We start from the raw sequence: 11771 nt of genomic DNA, 5'->3' as shown, positions 1-11771 counted from the left end.
TTACTGATGTAGTAATTGGTACTTGTAGCTTCTTATGAACAGCTCAGCGCTATAAGTACCTCTGAGCTGCTCATAACCTTCACAAAATCCAAAACTTTAAACACAAAGAACAGATAATGATGCAGCCACTACCGTGCTTTACTGCGTGTACGTTATTCTTTTAGTTTCACCATAACTCAACCTTCCAGCCTCTTGTAAAACTTAATTGCTCAATTCAAAATAAAAAGAATACAGGAGATTGTCGTCACACACTGAACAGAACCACTTGTTGCAAATTTCTGAAGCTCATTCTGTGCAGTTTTTGTCATCTTTTCTGACTCGTGAAATAACAAAGAAACAAAGATTTACACATAAAACACATTGTACCAGAGATTCAAAGTGCAATGTTTTTTAAGACTGAGGAACAAACTCATAAAGAAGCAGAGGCGGCTTATTGGCTCTTGTGTGTTGGTTTTCCTCACACCGTTTACTCAAAGCACATGTTCTGTGGTCTTAATATACTGTGATTTTTCTTAACTCTGCTTTGATGTACTGTAAATGAAAGATCATTAAATTCAGTTTCAAAGCCTGATTTTAAGCTCCCAGAGTTCTTAAAACCACCTGTGAGTTTGTTCCTCCAACAGAACCGTCTCCTCCAAAACGTTGTCCACTCGCTCACATGGTGGAGAAATGCTAAACTGCTGTCTCCGTTTCAGAAGTGGGATAATAACAGTATTCCAACCTTCGTTTCTCACTTTACACCTCATTATACACTCTGTCTGAGTTGATTTCCATAAGAATTTGTATGAAAATTGTTAATTACATAATCTGTGTCTTGTTTTCCGTTAAATGCAAAGACGAACTTCCTTGTTTCCACCTTGGTTGTGGGATAAACGCGTCAGACTGGTTGAACAGAAAGTCACTGAGGCCTTTCTTTCACTTCCATGTCACTTTACATTTTTCCTACTTTAAAATCCTTCACTAAATTTAAATGTTTTTTCTTTACTCAACAAACTTTTTTCCCACAAACATTTCAAAATTATTTTTTTCTCCAAAACATGTTAAAGTCTCGCCTCATTTACTCAATCAAGCTTTCAGTTCTTACTGGAGGGCTTCATTTAGAAATTGATTCATACTTTCATTTCTTGATTTATTTTGAGACAAGCAGTAACTGAAAAGTATAAAATTATATGAATATGCATCATCAAATTATTATTGTGGTATTATAACAGAGCTTTGATTGTGTGTTTGTGTCATTTCTGCTGTAGAAAGATCTTCTGGCCCAGAACTATTTTTATCTACTTCTAATAACTTTGTCTAAACTTATTTTCTTCTCTTTTCAGTAATAACGACTCCTGCATGTGTGCGTTTGTGTTTAACTTTGTTCCTTCCTGTCTAGATAAAAGTTGATGGAGATATTGATGCTTTAATGTCGTTTACCCTTTTGCAATCAACTGACTTTGTATTTATTTAAATTAAACTAGTTTAATTTGAATTGCTTTGGGAGGAAATTATGGATATAAAATTGATATTTGTGTTTTGTACCTGGATGAATTTTGCCGTCTTCGTTCCAGACCTCTACCACCGTCTACATTCGAGTCGTGGACGAGAACGACAACGCCCCAGAGTTTCCAGAGGAGGAGTACGTCACCGTGCTGAGCGAGGGACCGGAAACAGTGGGGGCCACCATCGCCACGGTAACAGCCATTGACCCAGATGAAGGTCTGAATGGGACCTTGCGATATGCAATCGCCCAGGGCAACCTGATCCAAACATTCAACATCAACAGCATCACGGTGAGGCGTCTACACCGTCACGGAAGGGATAACGACAAGGAAACAAACAAATAAATAACTGTGTGTGTGTGTGTGTGTGTGTGTGTTCAGGGGAGAATAACTGCTGTGAAGGAGCTGGACTACGAGATCAGCCACGGGCATTATGCATTGGTTGTCACGGCTACTGACCAGTGTCCGAAACCTGCTCTTCGCCTGACATCTAGCACAACAGTAATGATCATTTTTTATCATCTTTACAGAGATAATCCAGATTCCCATCACCAGCTCTTGCTTTGTGGGGGTTTGAATAAAAAAACCGTCTCCTTCCTGCTTCCAGGTGTCGGTGAACGTCTTGGACGTGAACGACGTGACGCCAACCTTCCCCAGACAGTACGAGGGTCCCTTTGAGGTAACGGAGGGCCAGCCGGGCCCGCGGGTGTGGACCCTCAAAGCAAGCGATGAAGACTCCGGTCTCAACGGCAAAGTGGAGTACAGCATCACCGGTGGAGATAACCAGAGTCAGTGTCCCTCCGTCTGTTTTCTCGGAGCATCTCAAACCGTTTGCGTTCCCCTCTGAGGTTTTCTCTGCCTCGCTCTCAGATGAGTTCATGATCTCTCCTGTGGAGGGCGAGCTTCGGGTGAGGAGGGACGTGGAGCTGGACAGAGAGACCACAGCTTTCTACAACATCACCGTGACGGCGCGGGACCTGGGAACGCCGTCACGCAACAGTTCGGTGAGCCGCTTCACGTCAGCAGCCGTCAGCGCAAGCAGACGCAACTTTGTCATCATATCCTCTTCCATAAATGGGAACTTATAAGCATCACTTCTGTATTATATCTCTTTGCATAATTCTAACGGCACAATGTGCACAAAATACTTTCCATATCCTTTATTTTCAGATATCTGCTGTAGGAATACATTCCTACAACTATAGACAATTTCAAAGCTGTTTTTGTGTTTAATAATACACACTTTTTAAAATTCAACTGAACAACAATAGATACAGCAGGGGAAAATATAAAATGAAAAAAATATGCAATTGCCTCTTTGCAGAAGTGCACACACTAAAATTAAAACTTTGATGGCTCAGTTAAAGCACCGGGTCAGTGTAAGGTCACCCTGTCATCAGCTACAGTGAATCTGATGAACCTGAAGGAAGGCTCAGCTTTTCTTGTTGGCTTTTCTCGACTTCTCCTCACTGCATCTCTTAGCTAACGCCGTCGTTGGCGGAGGAGTTTCAAAGAATCAGAAAGATCTCTCTTTCAGCTGCTACGAGTCAGAAAAGATGACAAAAACTGCACAGAATGAGCTTCAGAAATTTTCAACAAGTGGTTCTGTTCTGTGTGTGACGACAATCTCCTGTATTCTTTTTATTTTGAATTGAGCAATTAAGTTTTACAAGAGGCTGGAAGGTTGAGTTATGGTGAAACTAAAAGAATAACGTACATGCAGTAAAGCACGGTAGTGGCTGCATCATTATCTGTTCTTTGTGTTTAAAGTTTTGGATTTTGTGAAGGTTTTGAGCAGCTCAGAGGTACTTACAGCGCTGAGCTGTTCATAAGAAGCTACAAGTACCAAATACTACATCAGTAATACTTAGGTGCCTGAAGGCTAAAGATAAGGGAAGATTTTATTTTTCAATCATGAATCCAAAATGATGAACCGACTGAATGACTTCAGCAGAGGAGAGTGACAGAAAATCTATGGAGCCATGAGAGGATGTGGACTAAAGATGTTCTCACAATCAGAGAGATTCACAGAATGAAGGCAGAGTGAACAAACAGTCATGTCAAAACATGAATGGAGAGGAGAAACTGAATTTATAACTAAATATTACTTAATAATCTTTGTGAAACAATATTTTCTATGAACACTTGAGATTCCCTGAACAGTGCTGCTTCTGGTCGTCAGGTGGTGGTGGGCGTCTACGTTCTGGACATCAACGATAACGACCCCGTCATCCTTAATTTGCCCTACAACACCAGTGTGAGTGAAGGTGCGGCGATACACACCTCCGTGGCCAGAGTTCAAGCTCGGGATGCAGATAGCGGACGCAACGCGCTTCTAACTTACAACATCACTGCTGGAAACCCGGGCGGAGCCTTCTACATCAACGACACGGTAACAAAACACAAAAACTCTGAAGCCGGACACATTTGTCCGTTCTTCTGTCCTGGTTCAGGAGGGCCACACCTTCATGTTGGTCTTAAAAACGTGCAGCATGTTGGTGAGAGCAGCTCGTATTAGCAGGATGTGCACAGATGTTTCCTAATTCTCTCTCTCCTTCTGTAATCAGCTAAAGAGAACAGAAAGTTCCAGCTGAAACTATTTCAACTATTCTTACATAAACATGGAAACTTCCACATATCACTGACTGCAAGTTTGTTACAGAACCGCACCAAAAATTCCCATAATAGTCCATAAACATCGTTAGAGTCAGAGTCAGAGCAACATGGCCTCCCAGCTGTTTGCAGAAATGAATCTGTTTCTTCGTCCACGTCTAAACATTTCCAGCGTCTTGTTTTTCAAAACGTCTATGTTCATACATTCATACATCTTCAGCTTTTTCATGTTTTGTCACATTACAAGCACAGACTTTGAAATATTTTATACAGATTAAAGTGTATAAATCTGTATAAAGTGTATAATCTGTATAAAAGAAGTGATGAACTCTGAAAAACTCTTGATTAGCTGATTTTTTTTGCAGGTCTAGATGCATAAAAATCTGATTTTAGAGGTATTTCTGCTCATATTTAATAAAAAATTTTAATGTTTTGCCGCATAATTTGACTTATTTTTCACTAAACTGTTATTTATTTGTCCTATAAAAACTAAGCTCAGGCATTTTTCCTCCAAAAAACAAAATTAATTAACCTCTTTTGTTTTAGACACACAGATTAACATCACTTAATCTGTGTTAAGTGATGTTAACACAGATTAACATCACTTTGAAGTGGAAGGACAAACAGCATAGGTTTTCATTATCATTGTTTCATCAGTAAACATCTGAAAGGTGTGGTGTGCATCCAGCTCCCTCCAGTCATAGAACCACCTTTCTCTACATTACAGCTCGTAGTGTCACCTGTCTATCTGCTGTGGACTGCTCAGTCGTCAGGGAACATTTTAGATTTAGGTCTGAACTTTGTCTAGGCCTCTCGAATGAACACACCCGTAAAGATTTGTAATTGTACCAAAAAGCGACTTTACAACGTTTTAAATCAGAGAGCTGAAGACAAACACAGGCCACACTTCTCAGATTTTTATTAGCGTCATTAGTTTTGAAGCCATGTCTCCTTTTTCTTCCACATCACAGTTACGCTCTACCACATTTAAACCCATTAAACATGTTGCTCTTCAAAACTTCAACTCGCATCCTGAACTGTCTGCTCTGTGGTTTTCTTATGTATGACACATCCTGACTTATGTAGTGATATGTCCTTCACGCCTGCAGCTCTGACTCATCTCTGTCCCACATAGTCAGGTGTTGTGCAGGTGAACAGACCGCTGGATAGAGAGTTGGTGGCGGAGTACACGCTAACCATCACTGTGAAGGACAATCCAGAGAACCCCCGCATCGCTCGCAGGGTAATCCCCCTTTCCACAGTTTTCATGTCTCGGCAATTTTCAGTCTTTTAAGCATGCTAAGCAGTTTCATACATTTTAATCTACATGTTGTATGAAAATTTGTAATTTTCAAAACGTCTTTTTTTTGTCCTTTACCTGTAAACGACCAGGACTCTTCCCATGGTGCTTCCATGTTTTCTGCTTTACAAAGATAATTAAAAAACATCTGCAATAATGATCCTTAGCGATGGATTTTCTTACCAGAAACTCATGTCATTAAATTAAAATAAACACATTCAAGCAGAATGAAACCAAGTGTGAACAATCTTTGCAAGCAGCTAATACAGGAGCGTCTTTGTGGTGTTTTCTAAACGGAAGCCAACATGCAGGTATGCCAAGAAAAGGCCGTGTAGAGAAAGGTGAGAAACTGAACTTGCAAATGTATGCATCAAGTTAACCACCAAGTCTGCAGCACGTTCTCCTGCCAAGCTGCAGGGCTGCACAAGGTTGATTTTTAAAGGGTTTAAATGGTGTTCACTTCATTTTCTCTGAAGCACCTCGCTGTGTCGCAGCTGATCCGATGTAACTGACATCTGGGACACATGTGGTCATACAGCCAAGGAAACCACCTTGCATGGAACTGGTTGGGCTCTGGGGGGAGTTAGATGAGGGAAATGCAGAAATAACAGCTCAGCTCAGGCAGACTTTTAATGTTCTCTCACTCTTTCATCTTTTATTTCAATGAAACCAGGACTCTGACTTTTTGGTTATCACCATTCTGGATGAGAATGACAACAGGCCCGTGTTCACGAGAACCAGCTACAGAGCTGAAATCACCGAGAACTCACCAGCAGGTATCTACCTTCTTCCTTTGATTTGACTAGGACAATCCACATATGCAGTATTGAAACTTCGCAGCGTTGTCTCCACCACTTCCTGACTTTGTTTATGCATAGCTCATGCTTGCTTTTTTTCCACTTTGCGGTTTCGACAGATTAACTCAGCTGTAATTTTCTCTGTACCTTTAAAGGACATTAGTTCATGTTGTTTAACACATGAACCAATCAGTAATCAGAATCCTAACAGAGCAGCTGGTTACGAATGGGTGAATTTAAAAACATAAGAAGTTTGCAGAGAGCTACTCACATTTTATCACACAACCACCATGAATTACAATTTACTTTACCTGAATTTTACATCACAGACCAAGAAAAATGTAGAGCATAATTGTGAAGCTATAAGAAAATCATAACCTATAAATAAATTGTGACAGTTGGCCTGCATTTAAATTCAGATCCAGTGAATGAATACTTATTACACCATTTTGAACATCAGACAACAACGATGCACATTTTGAAGTATTGCATTGGAAAAACGTCAAAATTCAAAATAACTTCCTCAATTTTGTCAAAAGTTTTTCTATGCTTGTTTGTGGCTTTTCTGAAAAAGAGTGAATGCGTCATAGGGAGATAAAGACACATTTGCCAAATAAGTTCTGATGCAGCGAAAGCTCCCATCCACTGATGGGTCTGTGCCTTACCAGAGGCACGAAACACGGAAATCACAGATGTTTTCCTAATGTTTTCTGATTTGTAATTTCCAAACTGTTCATGAAATCCGTCTTTCTTCACGTTCTTCAGGCAGCACAGTGACTGTTTTAAATGGGCCTGTTCTGGCTGAAGACAGAGACATCGGCCCAAATGCTGTGGTGAAATACCGACTGTTGGGGTCAAGGGTCGACCTCTTCATTGTTGACTCCAACACTGGTAACCTCATTTCTCTGGAGACAGCTAGCATGAAGCCATGCTGAAACAGTAAAGCTAATGTCTCTGGATCTCTCCTCAGGGGTCCTACTGGTGCGTCAGGGAGCAAAGTTGGATCGTGAAGCCTTCCAGGACCCTCGAGTAGAGCTGATTCTGGTTGGGGAAGACGTAGGGGGGTTAAACAACAGCGTCCCTCTCACCGTCACGATCCTGGACCAGAACGACAATCCTCCTGTCTTCAGCCCGTCTAGCTTCAGCGTCCGACTGCCTGAGAACAGCCCCACTGGTGCGTTTGATTCATGTGTGCGACACGTCTGAGACGGACCTGGTCCAATGTTTGTCAGGTTTAACTTGTGTCTGAAAACATTACCGCCTCACTGGTTGTTATTGAGGTTTATTTGATGGAACTGTAGATGTCTTCCTGTCTTTGTCACCTCCAGGCGTTGTGGTGACTCAGCTCTCCGCCACCGATGCGGACTCTGGCGCCAACGGTTGGTTAATGTACCGTTTAGAGAGCGGTGCTCAGGACCGCTTTGTGGTCGACCCGATCTCTGGTGCCGTCCTGGTGGGTAACACCACACTTGACAGAGAGGAGCGTGGGTCGTACCGCCTCGTTGTGATGGCAACTGATCGCGGCACGCCCCCTTTGTCCGGTACAGCCACGCTGACGGTTATCCTGGACGACGTTAATGACTCCAGGCCACGTTTTATAGAACCTATAACCATGATAAGTGTCAACGAGTCGACCCCACCAGGTGTGGTGGTAGCTACCCTCACCGCTGAAGACCCAGATCTCAATCCAAGGCTAGAGTACTACATCATCTCAGTGGAGGCAAAGGATGATGGGAACAATCCAGTGGTTGGCTTACAGAACTCCTTCGGCATTGATTTACACACAGGTTGGCTTTGGTTTTCTGAAACATAAGTTATTTAAACATTGGTTTTTTTTATTGACCCTTTAATCTAGACGTTTGAAACTGCTGACATGTTTTTGGGAACTTCTAGGTGCAGTATTTGTTCGTAACCCGCTGAACAGAGAGCTGGTAGCTACGTTTGAGATAATTGTGTCTGTCCATGACAACGCCAGTGAGGTTATTGACAAGTCCGGCAGTGTTCCTAACGGTAAGTCCAGGTTGTGCTTACCTTCACATTCAGATTCTGATTCATCCCCCGTACTTACTTTATCCAAGTCTCTCTGGAGTATAAGTCACCTCAGTCACAAAGAGGAAAAAACTCCATATTATTGTGATTCAAGTTAAAGTCCACAAAGATTTCCACATTTTTACGTTTGTGACGGAAGAACAGAAACGCTTTTTGCCTGCTGTGCCTCACACACAACCAGCTGCCATCCAGATAGTCACCAAGTCATGGAGATTTGGTGAACCCAACCACACTTTGCTTCCCCTGACGGTGGCCAGCTGAGCCTGGGAATTCATCCAGAAGTTGTTGGTCACAGTTCTAGCTGCTTCTTCATGCCACCTTTCCATCACCTTCACTTCTTATTACTATCCTGCTATCGGTCTTATTTGATCACCATAAAATTAAAAGACAGCATGTAAAATTATTAATGTCGGTTATTGCTCTGTTTGCCAGATTTAGTTGTCTTTCCCATTTGGAAGAGATGGTAAGACATCTGAGTCATGTCTTATTCAAGCTGTGGTGAAATTAAATCATAGATTACAAATTCAAAGTTGTATGAGACTTTGATCAACATTAAAATAGTTTGTTTACATTTATTTTGAAGAGTTTTTCCAGAGTGAATCAAGGATTTTTCTAAATATTTCAGTGTGAATTTCTCTTGCAGTAAAAGTTTTTTTTTTTCTTCTTGGCTTATTTCTTTTCCTTTCAGCGAGACTAACCATCAACATACTGGACGTCAACGACAACGCGCCTCGCTTCCGGCCCTTCGGAGTCACCAACTTCACAGAGCAGATTTTAGAAGGAGCTCAGCCCGGCACGACGTTGCTGTCGGTGTCCGCTGTGGACCCCGATAAAGGTCCAAACGGTCAGGTCATTTATCAGCTGCTGCACCTGCCAAGAGGGGGCTATGTCAGACTGGAGGACTCTTCCATCGGTAAGGTCCCCCTTAAGCTTTGCAGAACAAATGCAGCATAGAAATTTACTGTTGAACTGCTGCTGCTGCTTTTTTAGGGAAGATCGTGGCCAATCAGACGGTGGATTTTGAGCAAGTGCAGTGGCTGAATTTCACCATTCGGGCTCAGGATCACGGGACGCCTCCGAGGAGCGCCGAGCTTCCGGTTTATTTACGGATAGTTGACGTCAACGACAACAACCCAGTGTTTCTGCAGCCATCCTATCAGGTACAGGACTGGTTAGATCTGTAGGGCTGCTGGTTTTAAAATGGTTCCCATAAACTGGAGAAAGTTAATGAACAGAAAAACTTAAAATCAACTTTTTCAAGCTTTATATCATGTTATAATGTTATTCCTCGTGACTTTCCCATTCAGCTCCTTCAGACTAGCCAGTAGCAATTGGCAACCACCTGGTGGAAGTGTGCATTTCTCAGTGAAACGCTGGTAAAAACATTGTTAAAAGGGTTAATGGAGAAGTGATGTTATGATAACTTCCTTAAAGTGGAATTTCAGAAAGAGCAGGAGCTTTTAAAGAGACAGAGACCCAATTTAAATTACAAAGTCACATTTTATATTTGACATATATAAGATTTTTATAACAACTGAAGGTAACATAGTGACTTTACTAATATAAAATGGCACTATCTTCCTGGAAAACACAATATTAATACTGTCCCTTTACAGAGACATGACTAATCATTACTACTGTTAATGAACAAGTTCAGTTCAATGACTTAGAATACCATCAAAAAGTTCATTACTTCAATCCAAGTCTTTGCTTAAAAAACGAGTGTTGGGTCCAAGCATTCTAATTGAAAGTTTAGTGGAAGGAAAAAGTGCAGGTGGAAAAGGTATATTAATAGTGATAACTGCAGGCTTACACAAACTCCAAGCTGCTAGACGTCCAGTTTGAGGTTCACCAGTGACTGGTGATAAAACCCGGTGGACCAGAACCAGCAGGTGTCTTTCAACCCAAATCACGTCCAAGGTCAGAGCTTAGAGCACCACAGCATCTTCATTATGCTCGTCAGCAGAAGGAAGCAGGACAAGCTTCCTTCTGAGAGACCACTGTGGAATCAGATACCCAGAAATCTGTAGGTGGACCTGCACAAGAGAAGAACCTCATAATCCACCATGGTGATGAAAGAATGAATCCTGGAAAATCAAAGAGTCTTAATATGTGAGCATAATAAAGGGAAGTTTGGTGGCAGGAAAAGAGGAGTAGAAAAAGGGAATTGCTGCTAAATGGGGTTAGACCACTTCATGAGTTCACATGCACATACTTTTCATTAAGTCTACTTTTCTGTATAAAAACATTTAGTTGTCTGACTTGATTTTGTAATATTCTAATCTAACTGAATGCATGGTTTTCATTGATCTAAGCCATAATCATCCAGATGAACAGAGGTATGTTAGGTATGTCACCATTTGTAATGAATCTGAACAGAATGAGGTTCACATTTGGAGCTGAACTGAATAAAGGAAGTGTTTGTTGTTGTTCTGATTGGCTGACATGCAGCTGATTCTCACACGAAGTTTGTCTTGTTTTAAGGAACCCGTCTTTGAGAACGTGGACTTGGGCACCATCGTAGTTCGTGTCAGAGCCACAGACGCTGATTCTGGACTTTTCGCTGTCATCGAGTACAGCCTTGTGGACGGAGAGGGCAAGTTTGGCATCAAACCTTCCACTGTAAGGTCATTCACAAGCTGCAATTCAGCCTTTTGCTAACTGCATGCTGGAATCCTGTCATTTACTTTTGTTGGTTTTGGTTATGTACACTGTGTTTTGCAAGAAATGTCATTTAAATAACCTTTTGACCGCGTACAGAAACGCCAGACAGTTCCTCTTTGGCAACCTTACACAAAAGATAAGCATGCATTGACGGTGTTTGCTCTTCTCTGTGTTTGCTCTTCTCGGGCTGCTGAAAGTGATCCGGTCTGGAAATGGAAACTCACACTGTCCCAATGCACAGTCTACATTTTCAGCTCTACGCTCGGGCAGAATAACGTCCTGATAACGCCACCACTCCCACTAAGTGCTTCCTTCCTAATCATTCCTTTTCCTCTTTCTTTGTAAGGGAGAAATCTACATTCTGTCCCCTCTGGACAGGGAGACCAAGGACCACTACACTCTGACTGCTGTGGCTCGAGACAACCCAGGAGGGAGCCCCAACAACCGGAGAGAGAACGCTGTTCAGGTAGAAACAACTATCGCATCAAACCAACCGAAACTTTTCAAAACTGCAGTTTGTCTAAAAAACATGTTTCTTTATTTTCAGATGTTAAATTAGACTAAACTTTACTGGTTTCAGTATTTCAATAATCCATCCATCCATTTTCTTCCGCTTATCCGGGGTCGGGTCGCGGGGGCAGCAGCTTCAGAAGGGAGGCCCAGACTTCCCTCTCCCCAGCCACTTCTTCCAGCTCCTCCGGGGGAATCCCAAGGCGTTCCCAGGCCAGCCAAGAGACATAGTCCCTCCAGAGTGTCCTGGGTCTTCCCCAAGGCCTCCTCCCGGTGGGACATGAACTCCTCACCAGGGAGGCATCCAGGAGGCATCCTGACCACATGCCCGAGCCTCAACTGGCTCCTCTCAAC

General features: G+C 42.2%; 1 protein-coding gene across 3 annotated transcripts in view; it reads left to right on the top strand.

The window, feature by feature from the left end:
• cdh23 (cadherin-related 23) overlaps positions 1-11771 on the top strand; it is a 195295-nt gene that overhangs the window by 172487 nt on the left and 11037 nt on the right. For all 3 annotated transcript variants that reach the window (XM_008430094.3, XM_081616161.1, XM_081616160.1), the window contains 15 exons: positions 1554-1775; positions 1866-1985; positions 2092-2272; positions 2355-2488; positions 3667-3876; positions 5233-5340; positions 6071-6173; positions 6960-7085; positions 7165-7368; positions 7523-7981; positions 8088-8204; positions 8932-9156; positions 9234-9403; positions 10728-10865; positions 11254-11373. In XM_008430094.3, coding sequence (XP_008428316.2) covers positions 1554-1775; positions 1866-1985; positions 2092-2272; positions 2355-2488; positions 3667-3876; positions 5233-5340; positions 6071-6173; positions 6960-7085; positions 7165-7368; positions 7523-7981; positions 8088-8204; positions 8932-9156; positions 9234-9403; positions 10728-10865; positions 11254-11373 — 2637 coding nt within the window. The remainder of the gene's footprint in view (positions 1-1553; positions 1776-1865; positions 1986-2091; positions 2273-2354; positions 2489-3666; positions 3877-5232; positions 5341-6070; positions 6174-6959; positions 7086-7164; positions 7369-7522; positions 7982-8087; positions 8205-8931; positions 9157-9233; positions 9404-10727; positions 10866-11253; positions 11374-11771) is intronic.

The sequence above is a fragment of the Poecilia reticulata genome, chromosome 15, assembly GCF_904066995.2.
Source record: "Poecilia reticulata chromosome 15, P_reticulata-male-v2, whole genome shotgun sequence".
Lineage (NCBI taxonomy): Eukaryota > Metazoa > Chordata > Actinopteri > Cyprinodontiformes > Poeciliidae > Poecilia > Poecilia reticulata.
The sequence above is the reverse complement of the archived record's forward strand: the minus strand, read 5'-3'. Positions and strand labels throughout refer to the sequence as shown.